Genomic DNA, 15,182 nt, shown 5'->3' with positions numbered 1-15,182 from the left:
GCAAAGTTCACAGCAATGTCGTAACAACATATTGGGTCGTTACGAGTAAGCTTCCGGGCAGGAAATAAAAACAAAAACAACGCAAGAGACAAGCCAGCACTACCACGAACGAGAATAATCATAAGCGACTGGACATTTCCCTTGTTAAGAAAAGATAGTTTATACACAGATAGCGCTGACGCAACAGGGAGATAACTTCCCACACTGGCTCTGTATTGAGACAGACTACACCCACCCATCTAGGTCACAGCTCGTTGCAAAAAATCAAACAAGGCAGAGCCAAAGGTGTGAGACAATCTCCCCGACACGTGCGCCCAAATCCTTTTGCATCAGGCATGAAGTCATTGTGGACAACAACAAACAACAACAAGCAAACAAACCAACAATCAAACAGACACACAATCAACAACGTCGACAGTTAAAGTCAACAATCAAAAACAATCGAAAATAAAATATTTAGACACGCAGTCTCGCGTGTTAATGTACAATATAGGGTAAGTATAAGTTACAGCTCCGTCCATGCATGGTATCGCCTGATATTTTGTCGAGACTGGGTCAATGAATATGATGACGTCACTCGAGGCTCTGCCGAGAGTGACGTCATTATATTCTTTCACCCCGTCGAGACAAAATATCACGCGATACCATGGATGGACGGAGCTGTAACTTATACTTACCCTATATTGTAAGGAACCTGTATCTTCAATGTTAGGAACCTGTATCTTCAATGTTAGGAACCTGTATCTTCAATGTTAGGAACCTGTATCTTCAATGTAAGGAACCTGTATCTTCAATGTAAGGAACCCGTATCTTCAATGTTAGGAACCTGTATCTTCAATGTTAGGAACCTGTATCTTCAATGTTAGGAACCTGTATCTTCAATGTAAGGAACCTGTATCTTCAATGTTAGGAACCTGTATCTTCAATGTAAGGAACCTGTATCTTCAATGTTAGGAACCTGTATCTTCAATGTAAGGAACCTGTATCTTCAATGTTAGGAACCTGTATCTTCAATGTTAGGAACCTGTATCTTCAATGTTAGGAACCTGTATCTTCAATGTTAGGAACCTGTATCTTCAATGTTAGGAACCTGTATCTTCAATGTTAGGAACCTGTATCTTCAATGTAAGGAACCCGTATCTTCAATGTTAGGAACCTGTATCTTCAATGTTAGGAACCTGTATCTTCAATGTTAGGAACCTGTATCTTCAATGTAAGGAACTTGTATCTTCAATATAAGGAACCTGTATCTTCAATGTAAGGAACCTGTATCTTCAATGTAAGGAACTTGTATCTTCAATATAAGGAACCTGTATCTTCAATGTAAGGAACCTGTATCTTCAATGTAAGGAACCTGTATCTTCAATGTAAGGAACCTGTATCTTCAATGTAAGGAACTTGTATCTTCAATATAAGGAACCTGAATCTTCAATGTTAGGAACCTGTATCTTCAATGTAAGGAACCTGTATCTTCAATGTTAGGAACCTGTATCTTCAATGTAAGGAACCTGTATCTTCAATGTAAGGAACCTGTATCTTCAATGTTAGGAACCTGTATCTTTAATGTTTGCTCAACGTCAGGTTTTTACAATCATAACGCTTTTTACCTAGAAGACGCGAGTCATGCAACCTTGCGAATTGAACAATCAATATGTCGCCTTTAACGTTGTCTGCACAGACTTTGAAGTACGTGTAGCAGTATTATTAACAGCTATTGTGTTTTCAGCGTAGTTCGACTCGTCGGCACTTGTTCGAGTCTAAATATCGGACCCTATTGCTACGCTGAAAATACAATAGCGATTATATAGCTGTTCTGACCTTTATTTGTTGTTCCAAACTTACAAAATGACAGTTTTTGCGTCGATGCGTTGATCTCAGGTTTTGATAGCAGACGCCGTTTCTTATGCGCATTAGTTTTGCGCAGGCGCCACACTGACTTTGGAAAAAAAACGGCAGGGATTTAATGGACCAGCAAATTAGATGGACCAGCAGCAAAAAAGATGGACCAGCAGCAAAAAAGATGGGTTTCAACAGCAAATTAGCTGCGATAAATATTTTTGGCAGCAAAAAATATACTTAGCAGCAAATTGGATATTTTAGCAGCAAAAAAGATGGTTAACCAGCAGATTTGCTGTTTGAACAGCTGAGATGATATTTAAACTGCAAATTAGATACTTTACCAGCAAGAAAATACAACTGACAGCAGAATTGATGGTCACAGCAGCAGAATAGATGATCACAGGAGCGTGCAGCAGATTACATGAATTCAACAAACGTGACTATATACAGGGCCGGACTAGGCGAAGAGGAGGGGGGGGGGTTGCCAGTGGTGGCCCAGGGGGATGTCCCCCCTGGCGGCAGGGGCGGATCAGTTCATTTTATGGGTGTTTTTTTTCAAAAGTATATTGTGAAGATATGGGTGTGAAGGCGCAAAGCGCCGAGCCGACGGCGCGAAGCGCCTAGCTTGCTAGGGGGGTCCGGGGGCATGCCCCCCCGGAAAATTTTGAAAAAAAGGATGCAAAATGGTGCAATCTGGTGCATTCTGAGGATGATCATTATCAGTTTCAGGCAGCAGATTTTGTCACTGATTAATACCCCAAAAATTGAAACTCAATGTAAAATAAAGAAATGCATACCTCATTCAATATTTTTATTTTTTGGCTGGGGGGGTCCGGAAACCCTAGAACCCACCTCCCCCCCCTCGTTGTGGGGGTCAGGGGGCGAAGCCCCCTGAAGCTGATGGGTAGGTCATATTATGAGATAGGAAAATGGTCGCTCCTTGCATGAAACGGCATAAAATAAGCAATAATAAAAAAAAATTAAATAAGTAAGGTACATGTTTAGGCTAGGGGGGGGGTTGCGCAACCCCCATAACCCCCCCGGTAGTCCGGCCCTGATATATGAACTGTAATCAGAGATGTATCTGGGTCTTATTCACCTGACCTTTGTTCGCCTTCTAGCAATTGTGGGGTGACATGTACTTTATTACGGCACGCTTTATTACTGAGACTGAGTATTTTCATTTTCTGAACTACTGTGGGGCAACTGCATGTAAGTGCAGCACAGTTTCAACACAGTTTCAACACAATTTGTCAAGTATGGATGACACTGAGTTTGAGACCATCCACCCCATCTCCCAAGAGGCATCATCCAGTGAAAATGAAGAATTGCCACCAGCAAAAAGGCGTAGGGGAATGGCCAGGGAATGGCAGAAACAACGGACTTTTGATGATGAAAAGGCTGCCGATGATTTTGTGTCTAAGGTGAGCACTTTATAGTTGAATGGCAATGAAGATCAGTGGGAATTAGGGTGGGGATTGCTGTAGGGAATAAGGTGATGGCGAATGATGATGATGATGGCAGTAAGAGAAGTGATGATGATGGTAATGATGATGTTAAAGAAATCTGCTTGGCTGTTCAATTCATCTATTCTGCTGTTGAATTCATCCAATTTGCTGCTTCACATTCGCTGCTCACTCCTTCCTATTTGCTGCTGAAACCATCTATTTTGCTGGTAAACAAATTTTATGCGAAAAAAACCTCTATTTGACAACACAGCTGTTAAACAGCTTTTTATTAGTTCATTCGTATACAACAAAAAGAAGTTTGAGTTTTTTTAAATTTTAAACAAGACTACTTATGAAGAAGACCAAAACACAACATCAACGGAAAACTAGAAACAACTGAAGAACTAGGATGCAACAAGGGGAGGAAAAGAGAACAGCTAATCCGTACAAAGCGAGCAGACGGCAGCGACGTTTTCAGTTTGGGTGAATGGCATTTATACTTGTCTCGTCATGAAGCGAATTTTTCAACCTCAGTTGTAAACGACTACATGAATGTTAGTGCCATGGGTTGTACATCAATACTTCAGAGGGGAAGTGGGGTATTTAGTGTGTTTAGAGTTACGAGATAAGAAAAGCCGAATGCGAAAGTTAATTTGTGTCAGTCGGCAACTGTGAACTAAGCTCACAAGCACACAAAAACGGCTGTTCCGTTTTACTCCCCTGTTTGTACTACATCTTTCGACTTTGGGCATTTTGTGGTGTTTAGGGACAGAAAATAATAGGTTTAGTCCTGTTTCATTGGGAAGTTAGCAGAAAAGGGTATGCTATCGACATTTGTAAAGCTGAAAAACATTCCCGAGAAGAATTTTAAGTTGTCAGTGTATGCTGTTGTCGATCAGTGAAACATCGTGTGGTACAGATGGGTAAACCGGAACCATGCGTCTTTGTTATTGACAATATGCTTTTGGATATTGGCAAAAATGGCCGACTTCCGTAGCATTATGCTTTGATGATCGGAAGAGACCATCCAATCACATCACACCGGCACGGTTGGCCTAGTGGTAAGGCGTCCGCCCCGTGATCGGGAGGTCGTGGGTTCGAACCCCGGCCGGGTCATACCTAAGACTTTAAAATTGGCAATCTAGTGGCTACTCCGCCTGGCGTCTGGCATTATGGGGTTAGTGCTAGGACTGGTTGGTCCGGTGTCAGAATAATGTGACTGGGTGAGACATGAAGCCTGTGCTGCGACTTCTGTCTTGTGTGTGGCGCACGTTATATGTCAAAGCAGCACCGCCCTGATATGGCCCTTCGTGGTCGGCTGGGCGTTAAGCAAACAAACAAACAAAACCATCCAATCACAGCCCCCGAATTCCCCCACGTGTCCATCAGAATAGCTATATAGTGTCACTAAACGTCTGAATTGATTTATAAGAGCTCCCACAGTTGTGAGAAGTACAGCCTGGCAAAACGAATGATGTATAGTTTATTTGGTTTATAAGTACAGTGCACTTTCTGTTTGTGATCATGTGTACACTTTTCTCATCTCTGTGGTAGCAGCATTTTGCTTTTACAATGAAATCCGTGACGTTTTTGTGAGACGTGAAATGTTTTTGTGGTAGCAGCATTTTGCTTTTACAATGAAATCCGTGACGTTTTTGTGAGAGGACCATATTGCTTTCACGATTAAAACTGAGTTTTAGGACTATATACTGCTTTCGTAATGAAACCTGCGATCTTTGTTGGAGATCAAAACCAATCTTGATTTCTCAATTAATACTGAGTTTTAGAACTATACTGCTTTCGCAATGAAACCTGCCATCTTTCTTCGAGATCTATAACAACATTGGTTTCACAATTAAAATTGAGTTTGGGGACTTTACTGCTTTTAACAGTGGAAATTGCGATCTTTGTTGGAGATCTTATCATCTATAGTAATATTGATTTTACAATTAAAATGCATTTTTGTGTGTGAGTGCCAACCTATTTTCACGATAAAAATTACAGTGCCTGCGGAAAAGACATTATATATATATATACTTATATTGATCGCACGACGGGGAATAATGATTTTCTGGGGGGAAGGCGACATTGTTTTCACTGTAAACAATACAACGTGACTGCGAGAACCACTTTTATATCGCTTTAACAATGTAACGACCAAGTTGTATTTGTTTACCTATTGATCTTTTTTTTCTTGGGGGGGGGGGGGGGGGGGGTGCGGTTGGTTTCAACAGAACTTTATTCAATTTTAATCATGACAAGAACAATGCATGGATGATTACATACTCAAGCATATAATGCTTATTTTAAGCAATCATAGTAATTACAAAACAAGGGTTAGCATGATGGCGGAATAAATACAATAACTCATTTCAGGAAACGAAGAAACAAAACAAAAACAAAACAGATACACAGACAAGCAGAAAATGGGAAGGGGTTGGTGATACAGGAGGTGGGGAAAGGGCACGAGAGAACAGGAATAGGAGTTAAGCTCGCCACCGACCACAGCCGAACCACGCCGAAGCAGCTCGTCGAACGCTCGGCGAACATTCCACCGAACCAGTTCTGTGTACTAACTAATAGGGGAATCCCTTGATTTGATGACGTCGGCGACCGTTCGCCGAACCAGCCCGTCGCGGCCCGGCCGTAGCTAGCAGCTAGCTTAAGGGGAAAAGAAGAAGAAGAAGAAGACTTGGAGCGCCAACATTTAAGGAGAGTGGATCTCATTTCAATTGTAATAAGTGCACATAAGACACTCGCACAAAGTTAATGCGTATTGTTAACAGAGGAAAAGTCACTACATTGCGCATAAATCGAGACATAATTAATAAGTCGAAAAACAACAAAAGAACATGAGAGAGGTTATGGGTAAAGATTTGTCAGGCAGCATGTCACATGACAGTGTCTAATAAATGTTATGAGTGAAATATAGAGGCTCAGTTACGGAACCTGCCCGTCTGTCTAATATAGTCCTGTACAGTTATGAATATGGTCTGGTTGACATTTCGTGGATATTGCGGGATGCCTTTCAATAATATTTCGATATACTTATAATCATTTGTCAAATTATCAATGGACAATATCCCGCAGTGGGGCACTGCGGTTATGAAATTAAAAGCCCCTCCTGTTTTTGGAACCGCAGGAGCTTTCTAGTTTGCTGTTAGGTAGATTTTTGGTTCCTCTTTCCTGTCATGCTCTCTTTTTCTTCATGAATTCTTTTCTTTTTTCTGCCTTCTTGCTCATTCACCTGTATTTTTTCCAAAAATCTCTTCTCTTGCCGCTTGTTTCGCGATTCATGTATAGTTTAATCTGTTAGTGTTCTGATGTAAGTCCAGCAGTAGATAGGTTAAGCCTATTTTAACATACTGGAAACTGGTAATCTTCCAGTAGGTATTAATTTAGTTTTACTAAAGCCTGCTGGGACACAAGTAATGGGTTAGTGCATTTGTAAACAGGAATCGCTTGACAAGTGGCCCCCTTCATCCCCCCCTTCCTCGTCCTGATATGGCTCTGCGTAGTCGGCTGGACGTTAAGCAACAAATAAACAAACAAACAAAAAATGGACAATAATCTTATATCTCTATGCATGGGACAATGCAAGAAATAATGTTCAGCAGTCTCGCTGGGATAACCACACTCGCATTGAGGGCAATCCTTAAAGGTGCCGCTTACATAAATCAAAATTCAAATCACTCATACCAATACGCAATCTGCAATGATGTACTTGTTCAAATCTTTCTCCAGAATAATAATGGCATGGTACTTTAAAATCAGCACTTGACAAATAATTTTTGAACTCGCTCAAGGAGGTGGTCATTTTAATGTTATCTGGTAAGGTGTTCCACAGTACAGTCGTTTTTGGGATAAAAGAGTTGCGGAATAATTCGGTTCTATGAGGAGGCACGTGTCTTTCTAATGGTCTTCGTCTATGATACGGATTAATATCAACTACAAGAGGGGGCAATACATTTACTAAGTACTGGGGGCATTTGTTATGGGTGCGGTTAGGTTGTGGTGGTGGAGGGAGGGGTGTGAGGCTGCATTGCTTTTACAAATGAAACTGCACTTCCTCGCCAGCTGAGCTTAAATACAAGCGAATAGAAAGCCCTTTTTCAATAATTATATGACAATACATCTTTTATGTGAATGATAACATCGACATGTAACGATTAATGTTTTTCATTCGCATTTTATTAAGCAGCAGTGGGTGTTGAGGTGTTGTCCTCCCTGACTCCCCCAAAGAGAACTCTCTTTCTCTCACTCTTTATGTCTCTCGATCGTCTCTTTGTCTGTCTCTCTCCCACATGTCTGTCTGTCTGTCTGTCTGTCTGTCTGTCTGTCTGTCTGTCTGTCTGTCTCACTTTCTCTGTCTCTCTCTCGATCTGTCTCTCTCTCGATCTGTCTCTCTTTCTCTCTCTATCTCTCTTTCTCTCTCTGTCTCACTCTCTCTCGGTCTCACTTTCTCTGTCCCTCTCTCTCTCTCTCTCCCTCTATCTCTCTCTCTCTCTCTCTCTCTCGCTCTTTCTCTCACTCTCTCTCTGTCTCTCTTTCTGTCTCTCTCTCTCTCTGTCTGTCTGTCTCTGTGTTTCTGTCTCTCTGTCTCTCTCTGTCTCTGTCTCTGTCTCTCTCTGTCTCTGTCTCTCTCTCTCTCTCTCTCTCTCTCTCTCTCTCTTTTTCGGAGTAGCCAGCTGTCGTCTCCGTTTATTGCAATAATATCAGCATGAACTCTTGATCAACGGATGCATAAGGTGTATAAAAACAAGTCGCGTAAGGCGAAAATACAACATTTAGTTAAGCTGTCGAACTCACAGAATGAAACTGAACGCAATGCAATTTTTCAGCAAGACCGTATACTCGTAGCATCGTCAGTCCACCGCTCGTGGCAAAGGCAGTGAAATTGACAAGAAGAGCGGGGTAGTAGTTGCTCTGAGAAGGATAGCACGCGTTTCTGTACCTCTCTTCGTTTTAACTTTCTGAGCGTGTTTTTAATCCAAACATATCATATCTATATGTTTTTGGAATCAGGAACCGACAAGGAATAAGATGAAAGTGTTTTTAAGTTGATTTCAAAAATTTAATTTTGATCATAATTTTTATATTTTTAATTTTCAGAGCTTGTTTTTAATCCAAATATAACATATTTATATGTTTGTGGAATCAGAAAATGATGAAGAATAAGATGAACGTAAATTTGGATCGTTTTATAAAAAACAAAATTTAATTACAATTTTCAGATTTTTAATTACCAAAGTCATTAATTAATTTTTAAGCCACCAAGCTGAAATGCAATACCGAAGTCCGGCCTTTGTCGAAGATTGCTTTACAAAAATTTCAATCAATTTGAGTGTTTGCTAGGGATTTTACGGTACTAACAGAATAATGCCCGTGTGGAAAGGAAAATCTGTTGTATCGATCTTACCTCCCTTGCACCACAAGCTTTACACACCGGATTCGACACGGACCTTGCTGATTGAGATAGGTATAGCCTAAAGCCTCAGGCGGCTTGACAACTCACACACACACGTGTTGATGATGGACAGGTGAGGGTTAATTCCTTTTGCGCCTACGGGCGTTAACGGTCACGGCTGGCTGATTGATGTTATCTGCGGTAGCAACGTGACTTCTTTTTGTTCTTGTTCATCTTCTTCTTCTGATGTCGATGGTGATGATGATGACGATGAGTGTGTGTGTGTGTGTGTGTGTGTGTGTGTGTGTGTGTGTGTGTGTGTGTACGCTCGCATAGGAGGCGTGGCGTGGCATGGCGTGTTAGTGTGTGTGTGTGTGAGAGAGAGAGAGAGAGAGAGAGAGAGAGAGAGAGAGAGTGTGTGAGTATGTGTGTGTGTGTGTGTGTGTATGTGTGTGTGTGTGTGTGTGTGTGTGTGTGTGTGTGTGTGTGTGTGTGTGTGTGTGTGTGTGAATTATTTCTTTGTTTTTCTTCCCGCCTGTTTGTTCTGTCGTTTTCCCCTTGCTTTATTTGACATGCAATTTCAACGTTTTTTTGTGTGTGGATATTTTCGTGTATGTTTTGAAGTATTTTTGTAATATTATATGATTAGTGTAGACATCTTTAACCTCTGTTTCTTGTCTGATTGCACTTGTTTGTTTTTAGTTGTCGCTATTTTGTGTCTCAGTTGAGCAGGGACAGGTTGTAAGACTGGGCGTGAGCATAACATCTGATTAAACATCGTTCGTTCGTTCGTTCGTTCGTTCGTTCGTTCTTCTTCAACGTTCGCCATTTGTTGTGGAACGAGGCATGAAGTCAACAAGATAAACAAGAAATTCCTCCGAGGTAGGAAAAACACCCCGGTCAAAGGGAAATAACCTTCTCAGTTGGTGGCAGTGACTGAGTGAGAATGGTTATTTCCCTTTGACCATTAATATTTCCCTCTATAAGTCCTTGTATAATTTTAATCCACCAATAACTCCCTAACCGTGTGTTTGACTGGTCCCAATTTTTGTAAGGACCGTCTCAGGAATGTATAGAACCTGTTCACCAAGTTTGGTGACGATCGGTCCGTTCATTCTTGAGATCTATATGCGAACACAAACACACAAACAAACAAACAAACAAACAAACACATCGACCGAAACCTATACACACCCCTATACCGGGGGTGTAATTACACGGACAAGATATAGGTCTGGACAGACCGCCACTCCCATTGTGCGAGGTGTGTTATTGCCATGACTGTGGAAGTTGGACTTGTGTTGACTAAATATGTTGTTGTTGTTGTTGTTGTTGTTGTTGTTGTTGTTGTTGTTGTTGTTGTTGTTGTTTCTGTTGTTGTTGTTTCTGTTGTGGTGGTGGTGGTTGTTCTGGTTGTGGTGGTTGTTGCTGCCGCTGCTGTTGTTGTTGTTGTTGTTGTTGTGAATGTTGACCACCAAGAAACAACATATCTCTATATCTCTTGTGATTTTGTTTTCTTCCTGCTTTTTGACATTTTGATTTCGGTTAAATCTGTCTTCCAGAGTCATTAGTAGCAGTAGTAGTGGTAGTATAAGCAGCAGCAGCAGCAATTGTACTACATTAGTAGTAGCAGAATCGTATTGCATTGCTCGTGTTGTATTGCTCGTATTGTATTGCTCGTGTTGTATTGCTCGTATTGTATTTATCGTAATTTGAAGACATAAGACCGTATTGTGTTAATCGTTTTGCATAAATCGTCTTGTAGTCTACTGGTCGCATTGTAATAATCGCATTTTATCGATCATGTTTCATACATCGTGTTGTATTTATCGTGTTGTATTTATAATATTGTATTGATCGTGTTGTATTGTTTCGTAATTGATCGTGTGGTGTTCAATGTGTTGTATTGATCGTGTTGTATTGATCGTATTGTATTGATAGTATAGTAGTCATCGTGTTATATAAATCGTAATGTATTAATCGTGTTGTATTAATCGTAATGTATTAATCGTAATTTATTGATAGTTTTGTATTAATCGTGTTGTATTAATCGTAATGTATTGATCGTGTTACTGTTATATTGATCGTGTTATATATTGTTCACAGGCCGAGTGAGATTGAAACCTGGTGGAAACAGCGCCATCTAGCTGTGTGTCTCTGCTTCCGTCCCCTTCTTTTCTTCCGCCCCTTGCTCCTCCTCCTCCTCCTCCTTACCGTCATCATGGTCGGCGCCAACCTCTCCGTCGTCGCCAGCAGCTACGACGACCACACCAAGGCCCACCACCACTTCACGCATGCCCAGCTCACCTTCTTCATCTCCTGCTTCATCGCAGCGCTTATGTGGGTTCTCCGGCTGCCAAAATATCTGGGCAGAATCTCACCAGACTGCTTGCCTCATGACGTTGAGAAGGGCAAAGCTTCTGAGAAAGCGGAAGCGTTAGCGCCGCTAAAGTCTAACGGTGCCGTCAATGGCGGGGACGGAAGTGGCGTCACGGGGAATGACGCCACAAATACTGTGGTAGTTAAGCCGGCGCCGACTGTCCCGCCGACGCCGACGGTGGACGAGGCTTTGAAAGACGTGGTGTTGTTCGGTGCTGTCATGTTCTACTTCTTTCTCTGTGACTATGTTAAGGTGAGTGTGGCGCAGGTTAGAGTGAGAGAGAGAGAGAGAGAGAGAGAGAGAGAGAGAGAGAGAGAGAGAGAGAGAGAGAGAGAGGGAGGGAGGGAGAGAGAGAGAGAGAGGGAGAGAGAGAGGGAGGGAGAGAGAGAGAGAGGGAGAGTGAGAGGGAGAGGGAGAGGGAGAGAGAGAGAGAGAGGGAGAGGGAGAGGGGGAGAGGGGGAGACGGAGAGGGAGAGAGAGAGAGGGAGAGGGAGAGACAGAGACAGAGACAGGGAGAGGGAGAGAGAGAGAGAGAGACAGAGAGACAGAGAGAGAGAGAGAGAGAGAGAGAGGGAGAGAGAGAGAGAGAGAGAGCGTGTGTGTTTGTGTGTGTGTGTGTGTGTGTGTGTGTATGTCTGTGCTTTACACGAAGGGTTTGTTATGCCCCCTCCCAACCCTTTGCACAACGCGTCACGTTATGGCGTGTACTGAAGGTGGTGATGACTATAATTATGATTATGAGGATAAGGATCACGACGACGACGACGACGACGACGACGATGATGATGATGATGATGACGATGATGACGACGTTGACGTTGACGATAATGATGATGATGATGAAACATTAATTACGACGACCATGATGATGAGATAGTAGTGCAGGCAAACGAGACTTATTTCCAGCAGCTATTTGTTTTTCTTCATTATTTGTTGCTGTTGCAGCCTTTTCCCGAAGAGCCTCGAATATACAACCGGGACCTGTTCCTGTTCCTGATATTCCTGCTGTTCGCCGTGGCCTGTGCCTTCACCATCAAACCCACGCAGGACAAGATACTCAACAGGTACTCAGCATTTGCTTTGAACAAAACTTGATACTTTTTTTTTCGTGACATATTATATGGCATTTAGGAATCTCACTCAAGCATAGTACTTGTTTTAGGCAATCCTAGTGAAAACATAACAGTACTAGACTAAAGTAGTAACAGTACTGCACTGATCATGTGCATTTCTCTTCCTTTGAACTGCCATTATGACGACCGTCATGACGTCATTATGGTGTTACGTCACAGAGACCAGACAGAAGAGGGGAAGGGGTGGATGCAGGTGATGTTTGTGTTGTACATATATTGATCACTGTGTTTTGTTTATGATGACGTCATTGTGCTGTTACGTCACAGGGACCAGACAGAAGAGTGGAAAGGGTGGATGCAGGTGATGTTCGTCTGGTACCACTACTTCGCCGCCAAAGAATGGTACAACTGGATCCGTGTCTACATCGCGTGTTACGTCTGGATGACTGGGTTCGGTGAGTGGCTTCAAGATGGTTCTCTCTCTCTTTCCATCTGTCTGTCTCTGTCTCTGTCTGTCTCTCTGTCTATGTCTTTCTCTCTCGCTTCAAGATGGTTCTCTCTCTCTTTCCATCTGTCTGTCTCTGTCTCTGTCACTGTCTGTCTCTGTCTTTCTCTCTCGCTTCAAGATGGCTCTCTCTCTCTTTCCATCTATCTGTCTCTGTCTCTGTCTCTGGCTTCAAGATGGTTCTCTCTCTCCTTTCATCTCTCTGTCTCTGTCTTTTTCTCTCGCTTCTCGTGTGTGTGTGTGTGTGTGTGTGTGTGTGTGTGTGTGTGTGTGTGTGTGTGTGTGTGTGTGTGTGTATGTATGTGTGTGTGTGTGTGTGTGTGTGTGTGTGTGTGTGTGTGTGTGTGTTTAAACTAGCAGACTATCCTCCACTCAGCCTTTCTGTCTTTCTGTATCTTCTTTCCCTGTCTGTGTGTCTGTCTCTCCCTGTCTCTTTCTCTGTATGTGTGTGTGTGCCGCGCGCGCGCGCGCACGCGTGTGTGTGTGTGTGTGTGTGTGTGTGTGTGTGTGTGTGTGTGTATGTGTGTGTGTGTGTGTGTGTGTGTGTGTGTATGTGTGTGTGTGTGTGTGTGTGTGTGTGTGTGTGTGTGTGTACCGTGTACACGTACACAGACAGACAACCTACAACCAGTCTATTCACGTTTTCCCATACCTTCCTTTGCAGGGAACTTTTCCTTTTTCTGGGTGAAGGGAGACTTCTCTCTGTGGCGAGTGTTGAAGATGTTGTTCCGTATGAACTTTCTCGTCATCGCCGTGCTCATCGTCACGGACAACGACTACATGCTCTACTACATCTGCGCCATGCACACGTACTGGTTCCTCACCGTGTACACCTTCATGCGAGTCCTCTCCTCATGGAACACACACAGGTACTGTCCAGTGTCGTGTTAAAATTGATGTCGTTGATCAGTTTGTGTAGCTGCGTGCGTTGGTGTAGCCTACATAGCTGGAGTGAACGTTTTTTAACCACAATGTCAAAACAATTCTGTGCTCTGTATTCTGTATTCTGTATTCCGTATTCCGTATTCTGTATTCTATATTCTGTATTCTATATTCTGTATTCTATAGTCTATATTCTGTGTACTGTATTCTATATTCTGTATTCTATATTGTGTATTCTGTATTCTATATTCTGTAGGTGGAAAATGGCCGCCAAGTTTGCAGCCTACATCCTCTTCAACGCGCTCATATTTGAAATCCCCGGCATGTGCTCGTTGCTGTTCAGGCCGCTGTCTTTCATCTTCGGGTTCCACGACGGGAAGCACGACATCATGCACGAGTGGGAGTTCCGCGCGGGGCTGGACCACTGGGCGTGTCTGGTAGGGATGCTGTGTGCTTACAACTACCCGCACTTCGAGGCCTTCGTCAAACACTTGGAGCGCGGCCCGGACAATGTCTGGTCCTACAAGCTGTGGGTCAAGCTGGGGATGGTGGGGGGAGCGGCGGGTGTTGGCGTGGGGTGGTACTTCCTCTTCATGCAGGCGGAGAAGTTTGCCTACAACGCGACTCACTGCTACACCGCCATGCTCCCTATCCTCGTCTTCGTCGTGCTCCGGAACGCGTTCCCGGTACTACGACGCTACCACTGCGGCCTGTTCGCCAGCCTGGGGAAGATCACCCTGGAGACCTACCTGTCCCAGCTGCACATCTACCTGCAGTCCAACGCCAAACACCTGATTGGTTACCTGCCTGGATACCCACTGCTCACCTTCGCGCTGGCCACTATCATCTACCTGACGCTATCGCACGTGCTGTTTAATCTGACCTTGAGCTTCAGTGCGTTTTTCGTTCAGAAGGAGTGGCGGAAAGGGGCGAGGATGGCGGGGGTGGGTGCGTGTGTGGTGGCCTTGTCTTTTGGGATCAGTGTGCTTGGGAAAATGAACGGGTTGTAGGTGGGTTAGTGGGTGTGGTGTGGTGGTGGTTGTGGAAATGGGGGGGGGGGGTTAGTTTGTGTGTGTGTGTGTGTGTGTGTGTGTGTGTGTGTGTGTGTGTGTGCGTGTGAGGAAGAGAGAGGAGAGAGGAAAGAGAGATGGAGATGACACTGACCCAGATATAATGAATACGGGCAAAACAGTATACACAGCGATAATTGTCCGTTACAAAACAAAGGGGGGAGGAGAGAGAGAGAGAGAGAGAGAGAGAGAGAGAGAGAGAGAGAGAGAGAGAGAGAGAGAGAGAGAGAGAGAGAGAGAGAGATTGCTCCTTAAACCGTCCTTGAAAACCCTTATTCAGAGAAAATTGCATTTGAAAGTTTGTGAAGTGTTTCTCTACACATTATGAAGACACATTGCTGAAAAAAGAGTCTGAATGTGTTCATGTATTGTTCCGAGTCTTCTTCAAATGATGTTGGTACTTATTCCCCTCCATCCCCCATCAGTCCAGCACCGTACACCTCCCCCTCCTGGTCTTCTCGCTGCTCCAGCTGACGTTGACGACCAGCAAATCTTGCCCTACGAGCTGCTACAGCGGCCACATCTGTTGCTCTCTCCCCCTCCTGGTCTTCTCGCTGCTCCAGCTGACGTTGACGACC

The 15,182-nt window shown here is 43.5% G+C and overlaps 1 protein-coding gene across 1 annotated transcript in view; it reads left to right on the top strand.

Moving 5' to 3' along the window:
- LOC138980917 (uncharacterized) overlaps positions 1 to 14,544 on the top strand; it is a 40,708-nt gene extending 26,164 nt beyond the window's left edge. The window contains exons 2-6 of the mRNA XM_070353777.1: positions 10,801 to 11,326; positions 12,020 to 12,138; positions 12,475 to 12,602; positions 13,317 to 13,521; positions 13,791 to 14,544. Of these exons, the coding sequence (XP_070209878.1) occupies positions 10,916 to 11,326; positions 12,020 to 12,138; positions 12,475 to 12,602; positions 13,317 to 13,521; positions 13,791 to 14,544 (1,617 nt within the window). The 5' untranslated portion in view covers positions 10,801 to 10,915. The remainder of the gene's footprint in view (positions 1 to 10,800; positions 11,327 to 12,019; positions 12,139 to 12,474; positions 12,603 to 13,316; positions 13,522 to 13,790) is intronic.
- The last annotated feature ends 638 nt before the right edge of the window (positions 14,545 to 15,182 follow it).

This window comes from Littorina saxatilis, linkage group LG11 (assembly GCF_037325665.1).
Source record: "Littorina saxatilis isolate snail1 linkage group LG11, US_GU_Lsax_2.0, whole genome shotgun sequence".
Taxonomy (NCBI): Eukaryota; Metazoa; Mollusca; class Gastropoda; order Littorinimorpha; family Littorinidae; genus Littorina; species Littorina saxatilis.
This window is presented reverse-complemented; position numbering and strand designations above follow the sequence as displayed.